Source organism: Puntigrus tetrazona, chromosome 4, assembly GCF_018831695.1.
Source record: "Puntigrus tetrazona isolate hp1 chromosome 4, ASM1883169v1, whole genome shotgun sequence".
Lineage (NCBI taxonomy): Eukaryota > Metazoa > Chordata > Actinopteri > Cypriniformes > Cyprinidae > Puntigrus > Puntigrus tetrazona.
Window position 1 is genome coordinate 6184581 of NC_056702.1, and position 26574 is coordinate 6211154.

The 26574-nt window shown below is 40.5% G+C and overlaps 2 protein-coding genes across 11 annotated transcripts in view; one reads left to right on the forward strand and one right to left on the reverse strand.

Moving 5' to 3' along the window:
• arhgef39 (Rho guanine nucleotide exchange factor (GEF) 39) overlaps positions 1-26574 on the reverse strand; it is a 166739-nt gene that overhangs the window by 98689 nt on the left and 41476 nt on the right. For 2 of the 6 annotated variants that reach the window (XM_043236363.1, XM_043236362.1), the window contains exons 2-5: positions 22877-23357; positions 21933-22068; positions 20792-20910; positions 9917-9988 (exon numbers count right to left, since the gene is read on the reverse strand). The gene's annotated coding sequence lies outside the window, so the exon portion shown is untranslated. Of the gene's footprint in view, positions 1-1954; positions 2031-9916; positions 9989-10891; positions 11716-20791; positions 20911-21932; positions 22069-22876; positions 23358-26574 lie in introns of those variants that run through there. The other 4 variants (XM_043236364.1, XM_043236359.1, XM_043236366.1 and 1 more) reach the window with 4 other exon arrangements.
• The window catches only part of lmo3 (LIM domain only 3), a 41430-nt gene continuing 23784 nt past the window's right edge, over positions 8929-26574 (forward strand). Inside the window, exons 1-3 of one of the 5 annotated variants that reach the window (XM_043236369.1) lie at positions 8929-9405; positions 16411-16634; positions 17104-17317. In XM_043236369.1, coding sequence (XP_043092304.1) covers positions 16607-16634; positions 17104-17317 — 242 coding nt within the window. In that variant the 5' untranslated portion in view covers positions 8929-9405; positions 16411-16606. Of the gene's footprint in view, positions 9406-12010; positions 12673-12828; positions 13747-16410; positions 16635-17103; positions 17318-26574 lie in introns of those variants that run through there. The other 4 variants (XM_043236370.1, XM_043236371.1, XM_043236372.1 and 1 more) reach the window with 4 other exon arrangements.

Sequence of the window (26574 nt, forward strand, 5' to 3'; positions counted from 1 at the left end):
AGGACACAAGGAACTGGAGAAGGAGGAAAGAACTCATTTCAGGGAGGCAGACCCGCAAACAAGTGCTCAATGTACCCTGATGTCAACTCAAGGTAACGTTTTTCGGTATTCGTGAGCGCAGGATTGAACCAATCAGTTTTTAACAGAATGTAGCAATAGCGAGAAAGAAAAACAATCTCAAAAAGGAAGCAACTGAGTCAGCAGCGTTGCCTTTACAGTGGGCCAGGCCTTCACATCAAAATGGAGATTGAAGAACTCAAAGACGCCGATCATATGTCTTCTACTGCACAAAAGCATTAATACGTTGAATGTCCCACTGTGGAATAAGACTTTGCCCAGTTCTGACTCTGGTTATGTTTACAAACTATAGGGGGAATTGCTGTGATGGATAGACCTCAAATACTTCTTTATATTATTTATGCTGTTGTTTTGAGGAGCTAAAATATTAAATAATACTCCACTTTTGAGGACTTTTTCCCCTCTAAAATACAAAAGAAATGCATTGTCAATTTCTGTCAATTTGTTAAATACATTAAAACCAATAATGTGAACAATTATTGCTGCTACTAAAAAAAAAAAAAAAAAAGCTGTGAATATATATATAAATGTATGTATGTATATATATATAAATGTATGTATGTATGTATATATATATATATATATATATATATATATATATATATATATATACACACACACACACACACACACACACACACACACATATATAACATTCACATATCTGTTCTGTTAATAAAGATGCTTTAAAACATTCCTTAGCAATTCATATCTCGAAAATTACAAGGGCATAACCAACTACAGGAAGCATTGAGTGGCACTAGGACTGGAGAAGCGAATCAAAAACTCATGTTGCATGTTTTGCGTTCCAAAAGCTTTTCTTTTTTTGCAACACATTCAGAATCTCAACAGATCAACTTTCGACTTTTAAAAAATTGCCAGAAAGAACACTTAGTCCCTAGCTGCACATATAAACTTCTCCTCTTCCCTCCCTCATGACCGAGGTGCATTTGAGAATATCACTCACTTTGCTATGATATGAAAGAACTAAGAGCGGAAAGAACATTGCAGTGGCTTCAATACATGACATTCCCAAAGTAAAAAGATCAATCAAATGTTTCAAGATTATGCCTGTTTCATTGAATGTTCCAATCAACCAAATATAGGCAACCTCTGCAATTTACTTGCAAGTACTGCGAGTTGGTGATATACTTTGTACCCTTTTGAAACGGGTACATCCGCTTCTTGCCAGCCTTATTTTTTTTACCTTTGCTGTATTCTGAGATCAGACAATGAGCAAGTGATGCAATATCGTGGCCTGGCGGACTCAGTAATGTAGTCAATGGTATAAGTCCTACTGCAATTTAAAACTGCTTATCCGAGCTGAATCCAGATGGGAAATCACTCCCAAACAGTTTTCTCTTATAAGCACTCGTCAGGGCTTAGCCAGGGTGGTGTTCATCTCCACACAGAGGATGCGCAAATCGCTTTAGTAAAAAAAAAAAAAATGTAAGGCCTCATGAGCCATTTGATGAGACGCCGGCTCATAGGCCTCTGTCTCCTGCCTTCAATTTGGTGGGCCCAATGCTTCAGCTCAGTTGCGCATCCACTTCCATTTTCAATATTGCTTCTCCTATCATGGCGAAAGAGTCCCTGCAAAGACAGACAGCCTCATATTGGAAAATAATGGGCCTTGAACTACCTGAGCTGTACAGTCTCTCTCCACTCAACTACGTTTTGGTGCTTCTTTCTGTTCATCTGCCATTAAAATCTTTACATTTACCGACAAAGCCACAAATATATTCATCCCTGTTGTTTTACATGTGATAATTCAGCACGTTTGAAGAAGGTACACCTTATGGGCAACTGTGAAGATGGCATCAGAACAATCTGAACTACAATGGGGTGCGATGTGAGAGGAGGGTGTCTGAAATACCTTTTTGTACACCCTCACGAGAAAGGCATCCGGTCTGATCGTCGCTGGAGGATTAGTAACTATTCCACCGGGTCCCCTGACATGCAAAGAGAGCAGCCAATTAAAACATGAAGGAGGGGACTCGCAAGCTCCTCCACAAAAACACAGAGGGAAATAAAAAAGGAGAAAGGGGTAGCAAAGGGGTGTGTGAGACAGAGAGAGAGAGGGAGATGTAGAGATAGAAGTGAGATGTAAAGATTCTCAGTTTGCTTGTACATCAACCCCGTTTTTGTCGCTATGTACCATATGAATCAGGGAAAAAAGCCTCAATCCTGGTTGGCTTTGAACCACCAAAAGAAGCTTGAACTACACGCCTAATTTGCAGCTTTATGCCAGAACACATTCCCATCAAGCTCACAGGGGTTGTGACATGAGAAACCAAATGTAAAAAAAAAAAGGCACAGGTGCGTCATCCGAGTCTGCCGGATGTTTATAATATTCTCTGTCTTCCGTGCTAGGGATTGTATGCGATGAAGACAAACTGGCTGATGTATGGATATAGCTTTCTATTAGCTTAGGGGGTTTCGAACTTTTGGAGCTTCAAAGGGCTGTGAGAGGGGTTCCAGAGAGTTTATTAGTTCACATTAAACAATAATTATCTGGTTTATCGTGCCCTTTGCATGATACATGAAAATATGTAGCTGCCTTTATTTGTTAGGAAGGGGCCTCTTGGAAGACTGCCATTGCATTTGCGGATTCTTGGCACCAAAAAGTGTCTGATCTTGCTCATTTCTTCCAGGGTATGTCATAACTTAAAGCTCGTCTATCAGGTCATGAGTTAATTATTTTAAGTGCTGTTGGAAAAGCTAAACCACTCGTTAAGGTCAAGCATCGCTGCATTTGAAAAGCCATAGTGTAATAACATACTTAAAGGGATAATTCACCCAAAAATTTTTAATCTGTCATTAATTACTTATGCTCATGCCATTTCAAATCCATAAATTAAAATTAAGATGTTTTTGATGAAATCCATGAGCTTTCTGACCTTCCATAGACAGTAAGGGTCCTACCAAGTTCAAGGTATCAAGAACTTTGACAAAATAGCCCATGTGATATCAGTGATTCAACTGCAATTTTATGAAGCTACAAGAATACTTTTTGTGTTCAATGAAAAAAAAAATAAAGTCTTTACTTCCTCAAGAGGAACAAGAGCATGCGTGTGAATTCCTCTGCTTGTAATAAGGCACAGCTCATCAGGCTTTTGTGCATGCATCATGGTACTCTTGTGTACTCTTGTAAAGACTCACACGGAAAACAACAAATATGTAAATAAGTATATATCAAAAATATCTCAATTTGTTTTCAAAAGATTAACTTATGGGTTTGGAATGCATGAGGGTAAGTAAATAATGACAGAATTATCCCTTTAAGTAAGTTGTTACACTACAGCTTTTCACATGCAGCAAGTCTTTACCCTAACAAGTGGTTTAGCTTTGTGCTCCGAAAATCTTAGTCGTTAATAACAGAATTTTTGAATCTGATGTTTCCTAACCTCCTGTGGCATTATGGGGTAGCAGTTCTACAAACTGTGTTAAAGCGAAATAAACGTATTCACATGCAGGACTTGACATTGGGGTGATAATTGTCGCAGTTTTATGATGTCACGCGCTCGTGCAGCAGCCGCCGAGCGGATCGTAAAGAGTGACAGTTGTTCTAGCCACTGTGAAATGTGGCGATTAGCCATCTTAATTAGCTGTCGTCTCTAGCTCAGGCCCCCCTCTGCATGATGGAAAGTTGTTCTCCAAGGATCGATCATAGCAAAGCGGAGGCAATCGGCTTTAAATCCTTCTTTAAACCTCCAACTTACATACTAGAAAAAGGTTGCAAAGTTAGTCAAGGCTGTAACAGAAAGATTCACCATCATGGTCCAAAATATTAGTCAAATAATGACATCTAAAAGCCACTTCAGCTGATTTTCCTTTCAATCTTACTTGCATAGCCTTACCTTGAGAGCACTCAATAGCATGGAAATAAGTGTATTGCTTTGACTATGTCTCTTGTTTTAAGCCTATGAGTTTTGGAATCTGCCAAATTCGCAGCCCTTGCTGAAGGTGAAGGTTAATGCTTCTCATTCAAACAACAGAGCTGTAGGGGCTGAGAATGCCACCTATTGACGTGCAGAAAATTAATTTCATGCTAAGTATGTTTTGAAAAGCTCACCAAAGCGCAAATGCTTCCATTCCCATGGCCAACAAGAGTTTGAACACTTACCGCACTCTATTCCAGCTCATTTTTGTAATGAGGCCATTGTGAGGCCTGTCTGCGCACGCTTTTAGTTCATCCCGGGGACCTCACCTTGTGTGTTTTTGAGTCAATTAGCATTGGGGAAGAGAATGAGCTAGAGGCTAATGGCACTGAACAGAGAGGTGATGTCCTTCAATGTTTGGAATAAAGGGAGAGACTGTACAGCGTCAAAGCAGATGGAGGATGGGCCGTCATGTCATTACCTCTTGTGTGCTGATCAAGGTTTAGCTCCCCCTCCTTGAATCACAGGCTTAATTATTTTAAGAAATGGCACAGCGCTGATCTCAGATCAATGTAAAAGGGCAACTTTTACGGTAGCAACACCATGTCATTACACTGACTGACGCGTGTGGGTGGGAAAATTGCAGCAAGAGCGCAGGAGAACATCAGTGACATCAATCATCGCTTCATCTTGCCAATTAGTGCTCCCAGATATACACGCAGATGAAAATCAGAGCCTCATCTAACTGGCTGACAGACTCTGAGATCAACCCCCCAGCCTCCAAAACAGCATCAGCAGCGCCAAAACTTTACAACAAGATGTCTGGTTTTGTTCCTGGGCCTCTGGAGTCATTTGTCAGCGAGACAAAGTTGCTTGCATATTTTGACTCCTTTTATTTGCAATCAAGACAAAGCAGATGTGATTAAGAGACTTTTGATGGGTCAAAAAGGGACAAATTGCACCTTAGCCTCCGTTTTGCATTTTGAGCATTGACACAATACATTTATTACGAATACAAGCCTATTTTCGCCATGTACAGTACACTTGAAGATCTGACAGTAATAGGTGCATTACAAGGAAACAAAAAGGTGAGGTCCAGCGCCCTCATCAGTTGTAGTTATCGCTATTTTTTGTAAAAAATAAAACAAGCCTGTCTACTCTGACTATAGATAATGAGATTAATGCATGACAGCTTGATGCTAGTTAATACAAATGTTTAAGAGATTTCAATTTTATATTATAACAGTGGAATAAGATTTAGTTATAGTTGTATATATATACACATTTTGTAAAATTTTTCCTAGTGGTTGTGCTCGAAATGAAATACTTGATTTTTCAAAGATAAACCTTGAACCGAACTGAAAAAAACTGACCCTACACATATGTACCAATAATTGCGCTGCTCCTGCGCACAATGAACTCAAGCGACAATTATACTGCAATTTAAAGCATCTCTTTGCCTATAGTGTGTATATAACAAGTCTTGTTAAAAACTGTTTTGTGTAGTACATAAACTAGAGGTTCCATCACAAGCAAGCCTCCATTTTACTGTCAACTGATGCTCAGCACTGCAATCAGGGATTGTCGGCAAGAGATTAAAAGATATTTTCCTCTTCAGGCGGAGTAAATTGGTTTTGGATTAAGGCTGATTGATTGCCGCAGAGGTATACAGCAGTCTGTTTGAAATGCTTAGTTCCAAACACACAAGTCATTTCAACGAGCTACTCAAGGAAATCATGCTGGATAGAATCAATAGATATTATGTAGCAGGTACCAGTATTGCTCAAGGTTATCATTAAAGGCTTGTAGAAATATTATTCAAAGGCTCATCTTCTTGTGGTTTTGAAAACATGTAGCTGTGTGTGGCCTAACACTCAAAAGGCACTGGCTGGTTTATTGACTGTAAAGGTACCATTGTGATAGCAGATTTAATTGGAAAGCATAAAACTGACCTCCAAACTCCAACGTGACCTAGAAGCTCAAGTGGAAAATGACAGCAAAATATTCATCATAATAGATATTTAATCACATAAAATGTTTAATTGTGGGCTGTATGTTACTTATATGAAGTACAACCTACATGGATCCATTCACATTTGCAAATATCCAGAATCTCTATTTTGGAATTAGCACATCTTTATGCTTTAATATTTATCCAGTGCAGGGGACTGTGGAGACACACAAGGTAATGGTCTAATTATTTAATAGTTTATTTAGTGTTCATATTTATGCAACCTTTTAAAGAGCAATTTACTGTAAACATGAGTATGAAAAAATACAAACAATAAAAATCAAAGGATGACGTGCGCTATTGAACTTCAACATCCATAAAATCATCCTGAATGTGTAGTTTCACAGTAAAATGATCTAATCTCACTTCAGACCTACCTACTTACAACCGGCCTTCAAGCAGTCAAGGAACGCCCTCCTTCTGCAATGGAGTCACGTTGCGCTTGGATATTCTATCTCTCAGACTGGCCTTAACAAATTAATTGCTGGTTGAATTAAGTAATCTCCATTGATTCCCACTGCGACAATAGGATAGGCCAGTATATTGTGGTCTGGGTGTTCTTTAACTTCAAAGGTGTCCCTTCAGGCCCATTACTAAAGGTGATTCTTCAGAGTTTGCAGAGGAGTCTCTATTATTCGCTTTAGCTGTCTCTCAGCCAAAAACTAAAATTGGTCTACAGGGCAGAGAGAGCAAGGTTGGGAGTATGAAAGTTGTCATTAAAAACTAGGCATCCCTTGACCCTAGTTGAGGGTCACCTACCTGAAGCAATTATTGGGTGTCTCTTTAAGGAGAGGCTCTTGTGGTCATTAGTGCAAAGTCACATGTGTCCCTTTGTGTCCACTGGGAGCAGAGAACTCTAGAAGAGTATGTGGAATTAGATTGAATGTGAATCTGTACTAGAGTCAGGAGGTGCTTACTAGATTGTGGAGGAATAGTGTGGGTAACTTAGTTTGGAATTTTGAAAAGTGTTAGGAAAAGATGATGAGATGTGCTGGATGAATATAAAGGTGAATTCATGAATCTCAATGGGAAAACTACCAGTAAAAGGAGGATATAAAATGCCACAATGCAAAGAATCTGGACACTAACGGATGCTATATTTTGGCTGAAGACAATACATCATAAACAACTTTCGATTTGATTTTGATCTGATCTATCTGACCAAACTGATTTATAATTGATGTAATTATAATATGCTTAACCCCAGGCTATTGTCTTTTTAAAACCAAGTATTTAACCCTATGTTTGATACTTGTACATTTAAAATTTGGTTACCATTACTTGTTATGAGACCGTTTCTGGTATACAGTGTGAAACAATATGATTTTAAGAATGTAATGGCCAACTGTTTAGCAACAAATATCCAATTAAAACACTATTGTTCTATCACATGTCTGTGGCCTACTTTATGTTCGGGTGAAACAAAATAAAATATCATTGGCCTTTCATTACGCATATACTCTCCCAGTAAAAATTTTAACTAGTTTATTTAAAATATTGTAAGTCCAGCAATATTTGAGACCATGTACCCCAATATCACCCAAAAAGGTAGGGACCCTTGTTGTGTGATTTTCTGTAAAATTATAACAATTGGAATCAATGTGATTGGGAAATTGGGAATGTTTCATTTATTTATATTTTGGACAGTGGACAGTGGGGGATTTGACAGAAAGCAAGTGAGAGGGGGATGGGATCGGAAGGGGTCCGTGAGGTGGGACTCGAACTTGGGACACACAAAGCAAAAACTACACTATATGATGGCAAGAGTGAGTTGAGTGAGTGAATTTTTGGTTGATTGTGTTTGATTTACTGTTTGTTGAACTTGAACAGCATTCAAATTTGCTGTTTACACCAATATAAAACCATCTTATTTGGAAGCGTCATCTAAGAACTACTATAGACCTACCTTGTCTGCAACATTTTGCAGATATTACAATAATGTGACCACACTTTAAAACTAAAAAATGATACTCCCTATAATCATTGAACGCATAGAATCATTCATGAAATAAAAATGCACATTGTTTATACATCATAAAGGCTCTAGAAGAAAATTCACCGGCTGGACCTGTTTGAACTTTAATTGACCACCAGTAAGACTTCAAAAGAAAAAAAGAAAAAAAAAAATCACATATTGCAATGTTTGTGTTCTCGCAAAGCTCTGCTGCCTACACGTTCACGTCACGTTTACAACACAAACCGTGCATGATCTAGAAAAATTTACACCAATGATTGGCACCAAACGCACCCACCCCGGCTTCTTCTTCTCCCTGTGTGACGAAACCGTCTCGTCTTTTAAGTGCGTAAGCGTGACATTCACATTTCCCTAAAGTGCTCTGTGTTTTAGCACGCCGGATAATTAACCGGGTGGAGGGAGTGGCTCTGATTGGCATTATAAACGCTGCGCCATCTTTGCTCACCGTTCAAACCACCTGCCTCTCCCTCCTGCACTCACGTTCACCATCAGAGGAATTATTAAAGATAAAAAGGCATTGTGCAAAAAAAAGATCCTCCCCTGACAGATATTATCATTACAACCTTTTATCAAAAAGTGCAAACTTGTTTTTATCCATCCGTCTCCCCCCTCCGTATGTGTCTCACGCTCCATCCTTCACTCTTTCCCTGGGTATTTCAGCAGGGAGAGAAAAGGAGAACCGGAGAGAGAGAGAGAGAGAGAGAGAGAGAGAGAGAGAGAGAGAGAGAGAGAGAGAGAGAGAGCGCAAAAAAAACGAGAGGGGGAAAAAAGCTAGACTGAGCTCTGTCAATTGGAGTGAGTGCACTACTAAGTCTGGCTTCACTACAAAGGTTAGCAGATCTGACTGTCAATACTGTCAGAGGAATGGAGTCTTAGGGAGGGGAGGGAGCAAAGGAGGTGGAGACACGAAGGTTAGGTGGTGGGGGAGGCAGGAGGGTTTGCTTTGAGAGAAAGAGATACTTTGATATTTCGGAATGTTAGAAGGGTGAATGTGGAGAACTGGAGGTTGGGGATCTAATTACCGGGCCATAATTGGGGGCTAGGGAATAGGTTGCCGTCCTCTCAACTCGCTGCAGATCAATTATGTTAAGAGAACATCTGTAAGTAGAACTTAATGAGGTCCATTAGAGCAACATGCGCTGCCTTCCCTAACGGTGCTTGTCAGCTTCTTGGATGAGCTGGAGTGTGCTGCTAACTAGGGACCTGGTGAAGGTGCTTAAATAGGCGAGGAGACGTGCGGGCCGGCTCAGGTCTGTTTTGCTTTGCTGCCAGGGAGGGAACGAGACCGCGAGCGAAGAAACAGCCGTCGTGGGGAGAAGGAGGGGAATCTTTTTAGAGCGGGAGCGAGGAGGAGTTGCACCGAGGCGGGCTGCGTGTTTTTAACCCGCTCACCTGGAACTTGACAAGGGAACCGGCTATATTTGAGCTGCCATCTCGTCTTAATCGCCAACTTTTCCTCGGTACAGTATCTTTCAATCAGATCCTTTTTTTTTGTATCCCTCCTCAAACATATTCTGATCTGCAGCCTCATTAAGAAGCTTGGAAACGATTGCTCGTGCAGTGTTTTAATTTGACCCTAAACCGGAACTAATTGGTGATGGTCTTTTGATCTAATTAAGGTTGTTAGGATAAAGGATCTCGGGATAATTGCCGACTACTTTGACGGTTTCTCTCCTAAATAAGGAAGCGAAGAGTTAGAGTCGGTTGCGTCTGTTGCGATGTGAGTGGCTGTGGTGGGCGCGCGAAAGCATTAGATTCTCTGTACGTTACTAGCAGCGGTTTAAAACTGGGATTAAGTTGAAGCTTCCGTGAAATGAATGGTCGCTGGAGATGCTCAAAGGAGGCTTAAACCGGGGTAAGAGTACCAGGAAATATCTTTTTTACTCCAATCCTCCCCGAAAAAAAAAGATTTCTCCCCTTGTGAAGCCCGGTAATTAAACTCCCGCTTTCAATTCTACCACAAAAACGAACCTGCATTCCTCGGATGAAGTGGGGTGGTCGTCTGTCGGATATCCCTCTCTTTGCTGACGTTACATCGCGAGTCTGTGTGTGAAAGAGAGAGAGAGAGAGAGAGAGAGAGAGAGAGAGAGAGAGAGAGAGAGAGAGAGAGAGAGAGAGAGAGAGAGAGGGAAAGAGGGGGTGAGCGAGAGAGAGAGAGAGAGAGAGAGAGGGTGAGAGTGAGGCGAAATAATAAGCAGCTCTTCGTTTTAACGACGTCCGTTCGCCAAGACTGCGCGCGCTTCCGCCACGCGGGCTGCGTGCTGAACTGTTTCGCGCGAGCGTCACGTAACGTGACGGACTGCCGCGTTCACCTCGCTCGGCGCAGTCTGGTGATGGCACTCTCTAGCTCATCACCCCCAATAATTCAGATATCTTCGGTGAATAATTGACGTGATAATGCGCGAGATGAAGTGGTGGCGGGAGGATAGAGAAAGAAGAAGGGGTTACAGCGTCCCCTACTCCTCTCTCTCTCTTCTCTCCTCTCTCTCTTTCTCTCTCCCGCTCCCTTTTACTCAGCTTAAAGCGTCTCCCCCGCAAATTGCATGATTACCAAGATAGCCCGCTTTGAAATAATTCAATCCATGACAAAACCTAATTACTGGCAGGTAATACCCTGTCAGCTTTAATGCATCTCATCACTCATAATGGAAGCGAGGAGCATTTTATGACCCATCTCATTACTGCTGTATTTTAGGCAGAGAGTGATTGGCATGGGGCCACAATCTTACCACTACCCAACTCTGTTACCATCAGTTCTCCGTCTCCACATTCTCGGGTTTAGTCACTTCCAAACTGAGCTGACGATAAATGACTACTTTTGGGCCATGACAGAAAATAAACTCTACAGCGAGTGTGTGATTATGTTTCCTTTTCTCTCTCTTTCTCTGAGCGCCTGTGTGTGGGGAGGGAGGGTAGGTGGCACTGAAGGCCTGTGATTCATCCTACCTCGGCAACATGGGCATCAAGCAGTGCTAATTAGAGTGAACAGGTGTAACCAATGGGCGAGGAATAGCTTTAGAAATACTGGATGGAAAAAAACCTGTGAAAACAGAGAAATTTATTACTCTCTCTCTCTCACACGCACACACACACACGCACAGTTTTGTCTGGATGTCCATGGACATGGATTTTGCAGGTGCAGAGCGATCGCATACACGAAGCGTGAAAGTTTATGATCAATAATGGAAAATTATTATTGTGTAATACGACTTAATTTTGGTCTAAACAACTGAAGACAAACTATAACGCTTTCAGACAAGAGATCACACACTAGTGCTAGATACTGTAGGTTTAAGTCTATTTTAGGCTACTTAAAAGGGGTCTTTTTAAATGCGAGATTATAGATGACATATTGGCAAGACATGTTTTTTTCTTTATTGTTATGTTTCCACTTTTTATGATTCCCAACTAGAAGTAAAACACAGTGAGGGTGTAAAGTCCAGTCCTTGGTGAGTTTATCTTACACCTACACTAGTTTTTAGTAACTAACAATATAGCTAGAGTAAAATGATACCCGGTGTAACATGAGTTGAAAAGAAACGCATTTATTGCTTGCTGCTTGATATCAAGCACCGATTAGCTTGAACTAAAAATATTATTAAATGAATCAAGTTGGAGCGCTGATTTAATATGAGACCAAAATTTTCCTGCATTTAAAAGCTGATCTGTAGCCGATGTGCTCAAATGTAGTCTGCGTTTTCTTACACTCTTAAAATGAAATGTTCCTTTGTGATTTATTGCAGCACCCTTTAAGCAGCAAAGAATGTCATTTTCAAGTATCATTTTATATTTAATAATACTTTGTGTGTATATATAGATAGATAGATAGATAGATAGATAGATAGACAAATTATTTATTTGTAGAGAGAGAAAGAGATTAAAAAGTTTTTGTTTGTTTTTCTGTAATGAAATGATATGTTCTCCATATCAGCATACGCTCTCCATCTCTGGCTCTGTTGAAGCACATTATATAGATTTCTTTAAGATAAAAAAGTTATTTGTGAAACTTATTCTTATATAAAAGGCATCAGGTTTCGAAAGCCTTTTTTGTTCTAATTGGAATCTGTATTTCCCAGAGTGTATTTGCCTGCATTCAGAAGCACTAACATAATTACGATTCAAACAGATGCAAGAGCACAAACACCTGTCGCCAAACTGACAGACATATGCATGCATATACATAATTGTGCGCGTTTTATGAATCACACCGGTTGCTATAAAACGCTAAGTAGCACCGCGAAATTGTTGCCTAGCTGCTAAAACAAAGAGAGAGAGAGCGAGTCTAAACGTGTAGTACAGGGCTCATAGCATGTTTGCGCGCGCGTCTCGGAGAGGTGAGCATTAAGTTTGTGTTAGCGAGCGCGCGCTCCGTTACTCCGGCTGTCGGTAATAACCGAATGACCTTTTCCTCCTCGTGTAATGTCTCACTGGTGAGGGATTGGGTTTGAAGATAATAAAGCTAGGCTTCACTATTCCTCGTTCCTCACTCACTGATGGGCAAGTTGTTGTGAGCTTTCTCAGAATACTCAATACATGACGAGAACACCTGTAGCTTTTGGTGCGAACTACTACTCGTAGATGATCCATGTGGACCTCATTATTTTCAACCTGAAGATCACTCTTATCCGCCGTGCGATGTCAGATTCGTGAACTTTTGCTCCGAGGAATATTGAGTTGGAGTCGGTGCTCTATCCTAAGTTAACCTCCTGTATAACTTGGTCAAGAAGGTGAGTGAGTTGCGCTTTAATTGTCTTTTCCGAACGGATTTGCTCTAAACCTTTTGGTCCTAAATGCAACGCGAAACTAATCGCTTAAATCAAGCGACGCTTTTAGTGCTCTTTGACGTTTAATGCAGTAATCAGCCTTTCGTGCCTCACGTACGCGTATATTTTGTGCATGTGATTCAAATCATTTAAGATCGTGCAAAGTCAGATTGAGCAGTGAACAAAAACAAAATGTTTCTTTAGAAAAACTACATTGCAACGCGTATAACAAACATCCACGCTGCGGAGCACGGGAGTAAATAACGACTGATAAAAAGAACGGACGGCCAAAGAGCTATTAAGAGGGCACTTAAACAACATTGCGAATAGTGGATTGTGCGTGGAGGATAATATACACGCTTTACTTGCATTAAAAGTCTGCGAATTCACAAACAAGGCAATTAAGAGCGGTTTTGCACAGCTCGAAAGATATCACAGAATGCGTTGGCAATGGCATTCGCGTTTAAATTAAAAAAATAAATAAAAACCACACACACGCATCACCTCGTAAATGCTTGATTTATGTGATTGCGTTTTAGTATATGCGAGTTGCTGTATGTTGTCTTTTGCGTACATCCAACTTGGTGCCTTTTACTGTACGCGCGCTGAAATAGGCGAATAGCGAGAGGCACGATAGGATTATAAGATTACGGCGAGCGCGAAGGGGTAAAGCATATGCCTTTGTCATCCGCTGTCATTTGTTCGCCGCCACTTGCCTCGCCACGGCTGCTGGTCGATCTAATTTCATAGTCGAGCACTGTTGTGACAAACGGAGTCTTAACAGCGTGTGGCGCTGAGCGATAGCGGCTCGCTCTTTCTTTCTTTCTCCCTCCCGTGTTTTGTTGATTGGTGTTTTCGTCGTTTTCACTCTTTTCTGGCGGAGCGAGGTGGATTGTTACTTGTAACAAAAGCGAAGCACACTCGCGCGCATACAGCTGCTCACTTTACGCGCATCTTTGGCTCGCGCCTCGTCTTGTTGCATGGTGTTTCTGGGAGCCGAAGCGGGTCAACCAATGCAGAAAAGGGAGAAAAGTTTCGGTAAGAGCTGCGTTTTGCATCCTATCGACGCGAGTGCGATGTGTTTAAACGTGTGGCCGGGTACTTGGGATGTTTCTATGCATACAGCGGCAGTTTTGCCTAACCTCATGCAGCTGCATTTTACCGAAGCGACGCATTTCCCTCATTTCCCTCATTTCCCCTGTGCGAATTTTCGCGGTTTGCTTAGACAATTGCGAATAACGTTTAATACAACGTGCCGCTGCGTATCGCCGTTTCTAACGCGTTAACGGTTTCATTTTGTCGTTTTGCAAGCTGCAAATCTTATTGGCCTTTTCAGTGCACTAGGCTGCCATGGCAACAGTAATTAAACTGATAAGAGGGTGAAATGTCAGCATCTCCGGCTCGCGCAGCTGTGATGTGAAATCAAATTGGTACTTTGCGCCCGGTGTTTGCCAAGTCTCGCCTGAAATTTCTCCATCAGTATCCGCGAACAGTGAAGCGCACAAAGAGCATCGTATCGCTGTGCGAACGGGACATAATGAAAGACCCGTGTGAGCGAGGAAAGACCAAAAAAAGACACCCATGTCCCAGGCCTGTAGGGACGAGAATTTAACGATAACGATTTTGGTTGCGAATTCGATCGCGCGTAATGATTTCGGTTCCGTAACGGAGCCATTGACGGTTCTTTTTAGTACTCTTAAGGAGGAAATATCGCGGAAGAAACATTTACTGCTCTCAGCAATCTATATGCAAACCGTGAGAAGATTTCACATTTCATCAGCACCGATACAACAATCAGTGCACAAATTGGATTTAGTTCTTCCAAGAGATGCGTTTAGATTGACGTGATGACCTGGAGACTTTTCACACGCGGCTTCCTATTCATACAAGTGAAAATGTTAAACAAAAATGTGGCGACGTAAATGATTAAACATTCGTTTATATCATCAAATATGCCTACTGACTCATAATGTGTATCTTAAAGCGCTCGTCTCGTGCCATTCAGTCAGTTAAGTACAACATAACACAGTGACAGTTCTTGGTTAATTTAGAGTCGAATATGACAAAAGTCATTTTTGCGGTTCAATCAAGCGTAAGATTAAGTCAGTAACAGCTCCGAGTGGTAAAAAAAAAAAGTATGTTTGAATCGCTAGAAAGAACCGGCTCAAAAGAGTCAGTAGTCATCAGACTGCATGTATTTGATTCACCAAAAAGAACCGAATCATTGGCTCTGGAATCGGGCTATAGCACTGTATGTTTTGATTCACTAAAAGAACCGGCTCATAAGAGTCATTCTTTATGCAATCGAACTACACTGTTCTTGCTGTATAATATTGAAAGACTAAAAGGAGATAGTTAAGAGTCAGGGATCGGACTAAAGTGGTCGTGCTTCAAAGAACAGAAGTGCAGAAAACCCAATCAGAGTTGTTCAATAGAGTGTTCTGCTTCAGTAGAAAATCGTTATCAAAATCACTCAGTATTTGTTAAAATGGCTACCCAGGCCGATTTCAGCATGTCAGATAATTTTTTTGTTCACCGTTTGATATAGGAAAATCGATGAGGGCATGAACATCCCAAACTCCCATTAGGAAAAAAAAAAACAGAATTGGGAATCCAAGCCCGTGAATAGAAGGGCTAGTTAGTTTGTGCCACAATCGATTCATTTAGGACTAGCCGTGATTGCGGACAGAGGGGAGTCGAAACTCTAACTTCTTTGGCTTGGTAATGAGAGGCGGTGACTTTGTTGTGTTAACCAGGCGAGCTGGGACGGTGCGGATGAGTGGGACAGAACAAGAACGCATAGCAGAGGAAATCAGCCGTGTGCTGCTCTTACAATCCAATCCAGCCAATTAAAAGCTCAACAGCTTCAACACAATGGGACAAAAAGTGTGGCGGTGCTACCTGTATGATGTGCTTCCTTGCTGTTTTCCCCTCATCGAGCCCTCTCCTTTGAATAAACTCAAAATAAAGCATCATAAAAACGCCAGCGAGGTCGAAGGAATCATCATTATCCCTCGCCTCGTTTTCATTGAATGTTCCTACATCTTAACGAGCATGGTCCTACAGCAGAAAGAAGTTGTTCACAGTCTAAGCCTATGGTACTGCATCAGATATTTGCTCTAGGCTATAATTATGACCCTAGAGGGATCGGCTACCTGCTGTTCCTTTCCCTGCATTGTAATGCTCAGTTGAATTGAAACAATTTCACACCTGTCCTCAGTCTTACTAATTGGTGCACTGTCTTGTTTATTTTCTGTGAGGGCCAACTGCCACGCTTTTGGCAAATCATTTTTGAAAGTAATTATCGTCAAGGCCACATGTTAAAAACCAAAAAAAAAGAAAGAAAGCGGCAAACTCACTCTATCTGTTAGGTAGGGCAGAGTCTTAATGGTCTCCAAATGTTTTGAGATGCACGACTATTTAAAGGGATAGCGCACTCAAAAATAAATTCCAACATCATTTGCTCACCCTCATGTTGTCCCCATACATGTGTGACTTCTTTTTTCTGCAAAACACGAAAGTCACAATTCAGTTTCATTGCATTTTATCAATACAATGAAACAGGTTTCTAATGACATAAGGGTGAGTAATATTGCCACAAATGTTATACCTAATTGTTTCACAAACCTTTCTTGTCAAGACAGATTCATGCAGTCCAAACAAGGCTTTTTAATCTCATATTCCTCTATGAATGTATTTCAGCGAGATTGCCTGGACAACGCAACGCGGCGACGAGCGCACTATAACTTTCCCGAGGGAGGTCCTCAATTCAGACAGAGACACTCAATTTACCACAGCTGAGAAATCTCTCGGTGACCCTCTCACTCAAAGTTCGCAATTTCTCACTGCTTGCGCTCTCACCCCCCTCCAAGAGCAGCATATACATTAGGTGGAATCTATGGCTCTGACAGCTTCTCCTGCACAAGGTGAGAAATGGGGACTGTCTCAGTGGCAGGACAACGGGGCAGAATCAGACTTACTTGTAAAAATGTAGGACAAAAACTTTTGGGCCAGGACAAAAAAAAAAAAAAAAAAAGAGGGCCGGAGCATTGGCGTGGGGCGGGGGGTGCGGGGTACAGCTTACTCTCCTCTGTATGGAAGGAGAATACTAATTACAGGCCTTCAGCATGAGCCCACATTGTTCCCTCTCCACCCAACAAAGCCCTTTCACGCCCTGTAAAGGGCTACACAATGACTGCTCTGGGGGCAAGCTTTGGCCCCTCCCCTAAAGCGGGGGGAAGAGGAGGATGTTAGCTACATTGGCTTCTTGTTATTGTTGACCAAAAAGTGTGTGTTCATCTCTTGAGTGAAATACACAGCACATGACTGACTGTCAGAAGTCACCAGGAAGCATGTTCTCACCCTCGTGTCGCCCCTTGTCGTCTGTCTTCGCAGGTATACAAATGCTCTCCGTCCAGCCGGACACCAAGCCAAAGGGCTGTGCCGGCTGCAACCGGAAAATCAAGGACCGCTACCTGCTGAAGGCCTTGGACAAGTACTGGCACGAAGACTGCCTCAAGTGCGCCTGCTGCGACTGCCGACTCGGCGAGGTGGGCTCCACGCTGTACACCAAAGCCAACCTCATCCTCTGTCGGAGGGACTACCTACGGTAAGAGAAAAACTTTGTAGACACTGCTACAAATGGCAAGTTACAAGACGTGACCGAAAACAGCTGAATCTGTACCGCATTCAAAAGAGAATTCTCGAAGGGCCTCGCGTCAAATCCCAAACAAAGCAAGTGCACAAAAAGCCATATTGCTGTTAACACTGGCTTTAATGGCTGCCCTTAACGCCCAGAGTTCTCCCATGCTGTTAGATATCCTTTGCTCTTCATAATAGAAAAGGAGCTCAAAGGGGATCTTTATGAGCCTATAAACTGCTGCCATTTCTGTGAGTTTTCAAAGGATTCACTTGTTGGATCCAATCAACACACTGAGGCTTGATAGAGGGGCATTGTTTAGCAAGAGACCACCCTGGTTCTTGTTCAATCAGCTTACCTTTGTCCACTGATGGAAGGGTTTCCTTAGAAACCCAACCTCTCAATTTCTCGCTTTTCTATCTGTGTGCCCAGCATGCATCAGTTTTAAAGCAACAAGTCTGCAAGTATGGATTTTCAGCAGACGGACAAATATAGACTCCAATATCTGTCATTTGGTCACGCATAAAATATTCTGCAACCTCTTAGTTTTTCTTAATGAGTAAAAAGGAATCATTGCATAAGCTACTTTCTTGTAGGATTGCAAGATATGGAGAAAAATATGCAATTAACTTTTGATGCAATCAAATAAATTTAAATTGGATTCAAAGCCAGAAAATAATGACACATCCTATATTCATACATCTGTTTTTTCCCCGGGTAAAGAAAGCATCACTTATACTTCTCAAATTATGAATTATGATATTCTGCAAAAAGCATTCTGCAGAATGAATAACTATCAAATTAAAATCTAAAAGCTTGCTTTTCGTGGATTGCTTGAAGAGGTCTGTGGTGTTTAACCTTTGTCTAAACACAAACAACAAATGCAAACAACAACAAAAAAAAAATTATCCTTTTTAATATCTAATTAAATAATAATAAATACATATTAATATGTCAGGAATAAAATTAATTATATACCATTTTTTTTCACCTTATATTGGCATCAGTACTTCTTGTTTACACTATGCATATGTCACTAGTGCACAAACCTAACATAAAACAATAATGTGACTAGGATATTCTCTGAATCTCCATAAACGTTAAGGATTTATCCACTGAAATCAACAGTTAGCGTTGTTACGGTATTTTCAAAAATGCTAAAAAATCTTATCACAATATGTGTCATGCAACTTTTTGTCCGTCTCTACCTAGTTAAAAGTCATGTTAGTAAACCCACATAAACATGCGTGCAACGCATGTATCTGAAGTGATATAAATGCTCAACGGGACGCTCCAGGGAGTCAAGGCTTTGTGAGCGTGCTAGAAGCTACAGTAGGCAGGAGGCGCTTTGAAATGGCACAGTTCATTTAATTTTGGCATGGGCGATGAGAGAGTCTCCATTAGGCGCGGTACACAAGCAGGCTTTGGGGAAACGCGACTGTAAAGCATCGCCAGAGGGCCAGAGGCAGGCTGAGATTACCATCTCACAGTAAGCCTCATTGACTGTGCCCTGCTAAACTGCATCTTCATTCACGACGTCGCTCACAAGTTTGTGCCTCAAACAACAGCGGCGACGAGATAGATGGCACCAGATGTGTCATTAGGAGACGTGTAGATCCGTCTTCGTGGTACGGCGTCGGTTTGTACCAGATGCGACTGATAAGGTTCTTGTGCATGTAATATCTCTTTTAATAATTTTACAACCGCTAGTGAGGAAAGAGTGAGGCCAACTGTGCCCATGTGATTCTTTCATCTTCAAAGTTCAAGGTGACTGAATTGATTCGATTCTAGCCATCACATGAGCGGTCTTCCCGTGCCTCCAGCTCAACGTCTCCTCGCCAGCAGCAAATTAGGGGCGAGCGTGGCAAGGTCCCAGTTCCTCAAATCACATCTGCAACACAACAAAAGAAAAGCAGCCTCCATTGACGAGCCAATCAATCGGCAATCCCACAAAGCGCTCCGACGCACTCCTCTCGATTGGATCGTTTCCTTATTTATTTTCTTAAGTTAGTGCCGGCGAGATAAGAGATAGACTTAATCCCTTCCCCTTTGTTCTGTGTTCTATTTCGCCCGTTCTTATTCCGAGTAAATTATGCTTGGATTTATTATACAAGATTCCCCACCCCCACGTCCGCACAGAATCAATCCAGTCCTGTTTAGCAGTGTGGCATGTTATTAAGGCTGACATAACCAGGGTTAATAGAATTCTTCAGGGGTCTACAACCATGAGCGATGTGATCCCACCAGCTGAGAAATAATAATCCCTATCGCAACACACACAAAAACAAATTAAATAAGGAAAAAAAAAGATTTATGCCTTCCCAGACCTGTCTCCCTTAGTATGTATTATCAAATATGATGTGGGTTTTTTGTAGTCGAAGGGAGAGGCAGAAATGGTTTTGGTCTGGGGAAAGGATATCATGCGATTCATATTCAAAGCATCGAGAAGGTAATTATTGATGGAAAGCATGATGCTCGTATTGCTCTCAAAGTATGGGTAAATGGTATTGGCCTGTCGTATCAACAACAAATGATTCTTTTGATACCGTGCAGACATCTCTATTGATGATAAAGGTAATAACCGGCGTGCCAATGTTTATGCCGATGCGGTTGCATTTCATAGCGGGGAGCGATAAAGTTAAAAGCAGCAGACAAAAAAGCGACGGACACATTTAAGTTGAGAAACGGGCAAAAATGAACCCTGTCAGAAAGTAGTTACAGACAGGAAAGCCCAGGATGCAAGCAGGGAGAGGGAAGCTGTTAGGCATCAGTTAATGGAAAACTGTAAATTTCAGGCATCCATTTTAAAGACAGCACAGGGTGACCACTTATTTATTTATCTATCTATTCATTCATTTTTTTTTTAATCCAACTTCAATTTTCCTCTACAGTGGTTTTACTAAGATTGTAAATGCAAGCAAACTCACAGAGCAGTCAACATGACTGGATTTATTACCGTTATGGAAAGCTGGCTATCGGTGAAAGATAACCAACATGTAAAGCATGGTTTGGTTGTAATAACTTGTATTTTTTCCCCCTTTCGCCCCTCATTCAGGAACCACTTTGTGGTACCCTTCTACCTTGTGCTGTGTAAACTTTTGGAAATGAACCATAAAAATGTATCTTTCACTTTTTCGTACAGTATTTGCATCTGGAGTCACGCCGTAGATTGTATGCATTTATGGATGTGCCATATGTTTATCTGTAGGTCAACAAAAATGGGAGTAATCTTTGAAGTCGGTAACTTTGACAAATTGAGCTCAACGGAATTGGTTTTGTGATTCATTTCGGTCACGCACTTACAGATAAAGTTATAATTACCTAGTTGCTTGATGAAATGATGATTTCAGGATGCACATTTTGAATGAAAAGATGGTGTTAAGATAAAGTAGCTGTATTAAAAACTGCAGGTGGCTTACACATTATAACAAAAAAATAGCATACCTCGGATGCAATCGCGATAGGTCTTCGCCGCCATGCAAAGTTTGCCTGCTATCGCCCTTGAAAACATGAGAAGCTTCATACTTGGGGCTGTGCCATGGAGAAGTCCAAAGAGTCACCACCTAAGGAGACAGAGACAAATTATTTGAAAAATCGCAGTATGTGGACTTCAACACAAACTGTGTCCAATCAGCTATTTTAGTTTAATCTATGTTTTGGGTGCTGTGCAGGTGTGCAATGCTCATTTTTCCCCCCCTCGGCTAACCTAAGCTAACACTCTCCTTGTAATTTGGAAAAGGTCAAAAATGCAGAACGTCTTAGTTCAGAAGTTCTCTAGTTCTCCAGTGCTCTAGTTTACGCCCTCAGATGATAAGAGCAATAATTCTCAAATATAAACACATTTATTGTAAGCTGATATGACACTTAAGTAACAAAGTCGCTGCCGTGTTGTCTGTTAAAGGTTAGGCTGGTCTCTCCGGCGGGACTAGCGCAGTGCAGCCCGGTGTACTTTGTCTTGTGTTTTCCTCAGTCGTTTTGAAGCTAGCTGAAAGATTGAGGCCATCTCTTGTTCTAATGACCAGTGCAGATGTTCACAAACAGTGCAGTGCTCTCTGCCTCTGAAGGGCATTAAGCAGGATTTCGGTTATAGCAAACACGGAATGCTAAAACAGAGCATTGCTAACGTTTCATTTTGTCAATCTTCAGCCAGAATCAGTGTCGGGAAGGAACTGTTTTGATAGTAGTTTAGTATTTGACAAAATACTGAAGCTATTTTAGTAACTTTAGTTATGTAGCAAAGTGAAATTGTACACTGCTACTCTTCTGTCTCCACCAACTTTGATATGAATCACTTTGACTTAGTGAATCTGTTAGACTGGTAAAAAAAAGTGGTTAAAAATGGTTAAAAAAAGTGTATTTAGTACACATTTACTTATTTAAGTCAATCTTTGTGCCATATTAACAGCACTCTGATCACAAACTCTCAGGTCATTTATTTTTTGTACCGAAGTTTAGAATTAGCTACTTTTCGATGGCTAAGGTTAGCTTTAATTAACATTTAGAGGATGTTTGAAAAGATATTTTTTCAAAGCACCATAAATGAATATACTGAAATGACTTTGAGGTAATGTTAATGTTTACTTACTTAAAAAATTTAGATAGCGATGGACTGGCAACTGCGTGGTATGAGCTAACCACACATTTTAGGAGCTTTTTTTCCCCTCCAGATAATATATTAAATATTGTTTTGAAATCCTATCCGCATGAAGGCCGTTTCTCATCTACAGCAAAAAAAAGAAACAAAAGGTGAAATATGCTCTGTGAATAAAGATCTGTATTAATATAAAAATCTTTTAATGACACACATAAAACAAAAGCGCTGACAGAAGAACAATTTACCATTCAAGTTGAGATATTGAACATCAGTGTGATTAAAATGCTACACAACACTTCAAACGCATGTTGTTTGGTTTTAAAACATTAAGACTCTTTATGAGCTTCCTGTGTTACTTTTGTTGCCTGCGCCATGTCTAGCTGACAAATTTCTAGGCCCTGGGGGACGTGTTTGCAAGGTCGGCTTTTGAAAACACTCTGCACCCTACATAAAGCTGTTTTCTGTGGGTGCACCTGTGCTGTAATTGTTTTTTCCCTCGTCTGTCTGTTAAAAGAATGGCTTTTTCTTAAAGCTAATGAAAGACTTAGTATTTTTTGTCATTTGTCATTATGCCTTTGTGACGTGAAACACTTTTTTTTTATACGTTTATAGTATATTCCGGTTTTAAAGCCTTATTGTGGTTTTTGCATGATTTTTTTTTCCATCTCCGGTTCATCTGCTGATGGCTTTGAAAAAGCTAGACAGCCCAATTAGTCAAGAAAACAATTCTCCATTATGTGGGAAGGTGATTCATAACATGAACCTTTTTAAATCAAAATTTTTGATTAAAATTTGAATTAATGTCTGAGGGAGAATGTATAATTTAGGTACTTTGCCTGGTCGCAACATTCATAATAATTACAAATAATTAGCAAACTGTTGTTTTAGAAAGTTATGCAATGTCAAAACTATTGCAGACTTCTTTCAGTACTTACTGGAAAGTTTGGTTTAACCCGCCATCCTTTTCAAACAACAAGACTATGCAGCCTTAATATGAAGTCTGATTGCAAAAGAGGAAATATTGATGACTTGAAGGAGGTAAATCCTTGTAGAGAGGTGCTCCAATAGGAGTGGCCCTTAGTGTTGCGGGATCACAGGCACTTGAGGTGTGTATTCAGCGGGTGTGCCGTTTCTCTCAGCCACGGATAACGCTCGGTCTCAACGGCTCTCGTTACAACAGAGCACTCAGCGTGTACAAAAGGCCTTCTTCCCGGTGAAGATTTTAATGGTGTTGCGGCTCTGGACACTTTACCTCTTTATCCCCCTCGTCTCATTAGACAGCCCCTCACCGTCTTCTGTTCCTTTCTGCTGAGCTTCGGTCCTTGATACTGCGATTGAAACCTTGTGATTACCAGTTTTCATGCAGGCCAGGTTATTGTTGTCACTCAAGAGTAAGTTTGTTTGGTCCTAAAATACCTGTATGGTGTGAGAAATTCAGAGGCATGTTCAAGTTTCATTTAATTACAAGTAAACAAAACGTTGGTGCTTTTATGTCCATCTCAAGCATGAAAGTTCCTATATCTTTATTATTTGCTTTAAAAATTTGGATGTTTTCAAACTTATCCACATCAACGAGATTAATGCACATATAAAATGTAAAAATGTACACCTATGTAAAATAAAGGTACCGTAGAAGAACCCTTTTGTCTAAATGCATCCATAAAAAAACATCTGAAGAACCATTCTGTTTCACTAAAGGTTCTTTGTGGCAAGAGAAGGTTCTTCAGATTATAAAACATTGAGAAAGAAATGGTACTATAAATAACCTTTGACCAGATTGTTCTTATAGAACCAAAAATGGTTCTTCTATGGCATCGCTGCGAAGAACCTTTAAAGCACCTTTATTTTTAAGAGTGTAGGCTTTTGGGAGATTGTGAAAAATAACAGAAAGTAGTCACAAGCTACCATAAATCTACAACAACTACAGTAATGACCCACGAAAGTTAGTAAGTAAGAATTTCAACATCTTTTTTTTACGCACTTGCCCACTGTTTGTTTTATTTGTTCCCCATGGCGTTCTGTATGATTCATGCCCCTGGAGGATGCACAGTGAGCCTCTAAACAGCAGCGGCCGCTCCATCGCCACAAGGTGAACTATTCCCCGCTGTGCGTTATTATTAATAACTGTCAGCCAGAGGGGGTCACCCACGACAACTCCTTGAAAAGAACCCAGGGCAAGGCAACTAGGCCGCAGCTGGGCGCCTTGTAAAACAATACCCCTTCCCCCCTCCTTGCTTCCCCAGAGGATGAGTGCTTAAGGCAGGAATAATGCATGGGAGCGATTGGGGAGTAGGGCACCGCCATGTTTCCAGCCGTGAAAAATTAAGATGTCACCACCTGGCACTGTTAAGCATACCTTTTGCCAGAGCACGAAGCTATCTATTAGAACAGGACAGAGCAAAGACAGCGTTTGAACGTCTTCCTTCCCACCTCTACGTTCTGACACACCTCCCCCCCTCATCCCACCTGATTCTGTGGTCTAAACTTAAAAAAAGAAAAGTTCATACTCAGTGTTAAGTGGTAATAATATAATGTAATATAACAGATATATAAATATAACGGTACACAAATTTTTAATTTCTAAAATAAATAATTAAATTTTTTTATTTAAATGTGCTGTGTCTATACAATATTTAACAATGTATCATGAAAAATAAAATGTAACTATATTATATATATATATATATATTTATATAATAAAATTTATTTCTGTTGCATTGAAAAAACTCATTTTAACAAATTAATTTATTGCGTCTATTGCATCTATACAACAATAAACAACATAATATTTATACATTTATTTATAGTTATGTAATATATCTCATACACTTATGCTGTAATAAGTATTTATTCATTTCAATGTACTTATAATACAATACAATATATAATTCTAAAATATAATGTATATTTATTATAGATATAAAATAATAACAGAATACATAATCCACTTCTGTTGCATGGAAGGAAAAAATATTTAAATGTTTTAATTTAAATGTACTGTGTCTGTACAATATTTAACAATATATAAAATAATAGAATGCTTATTGCTATAATAACATTTATTACATTGTAAAATAGATTTTTTAAATTATATACAAATTTCTAGTGTATGGGTGAGCTACATGCATGGGTGCATTAACCTGTAGCTCAAGGGATGTGGGAGAATTTATTACGGGTGTTTTTGTCTTTGCATAAACTCGCTCTTTTGAAAACAGCGGATGTTGTCATTCTCTGCATAGCTGCATTGCTGTGGTCAGAGCAATTCCAAATAAGTGTTCCTCCAATCTCCCTACACAACCTCTAATCCAACAAGTTTCCATTAAAATGAATGTTATAACTGAAACAGGGCGGCGAAGATGTGTGTGGGAGGGTAGTGACAGCAATTTATTTGTGCTCACCTCCTTTCCCGTGCACTCTCACTTTGAATGCATTACAAATCCTGCTTTAATTTTCTCCACTGTACCACATAGACATCCAGCTACATCACTCCAATCTCTCCAAATGAAATTGGTTTTGGAGGGGTCAGAGTTCAGCACACTGGTCTGTGTTATGATTTCCATCTAATCTGGGAGAGGACTATAAAGACCTAATCCGCCCTACCTTTTCCAGGCACTGCTGCACTCTTGAGCCTGCGTTTGGGAACCTTGTAATAAGCCGAGAGAGAGAAGGAGGGGAAAGAGGGATGACTGTTTTTCAAGTCCTATTTGTTTTGTGGATTTATAGGAAGTAAAATGTTGGATGGCTTCAACTGTGCCACAAGTAGACAGGCTCCACGAGGCCAAGGCTAGATTAAATGTCAACTTTGACCCCGCTTGCTCGGAAAAATCCACCCAGGGGCTTCAGATGGGTTTGATTTGGTCCCGAACAGGAATAGGAACCCCATTGGATTTATTGCTGTGGACAGCCACCGTTTCCCTGCAAAATAACAAGAGTGCAAGCCCTTTTACTGAAGTTAAATGTCCACTGCGTGCCTCATTTTATTACTTTGTACTGCTAAATGTGATTTTATTTGAATGTGTTTCGCTTCACTGGACTTGCTGTATTACAGTATATTTCAACTTGCACCTGCTAAACGAATGTGTTTACCTTGTCCCAAGAGTGAAATTGGTCGGACAGTCGTGCACAAGATGGACAATCACAAAGCATTAGACAAATGGCTTTGAAATGCTATGTGTTTGCAGATTATTTCATATTTACGATACTGTTATAGCTCAAATGATCGGCCGTGGAAAAACAACTTGCTAGCTGAGGAACACATGCCCTTAAAACACAACTACCTGCTGAGTGTGATATTATCTGTTATTGTAACGCTGGAGGAAGTGTTTTTCCTCTACTTACAGTACCTGCGCATTCAGCTGTATTGATTCCTTCTGCTTTTTCTTTGTATATGTCTACAGTTCTGTATGGTTTAAACAGTAAAGAAACAGAGAAAGCACAGCTTTCATGACAGGCCTCAATCAATGATTACAGAAGTTACGTAGAAGAAAAAGATCCTTACATAAAGTAACCATAGGATGAATAAGTACATTTGCACCTGAATACATTCTTACCTTAATTTTACCCATTTATTTTAAGTCCCTGAAGCAGTTGAGCAAGGTTATATTAGGCTTGAATAAACTATTACCTTATGGGG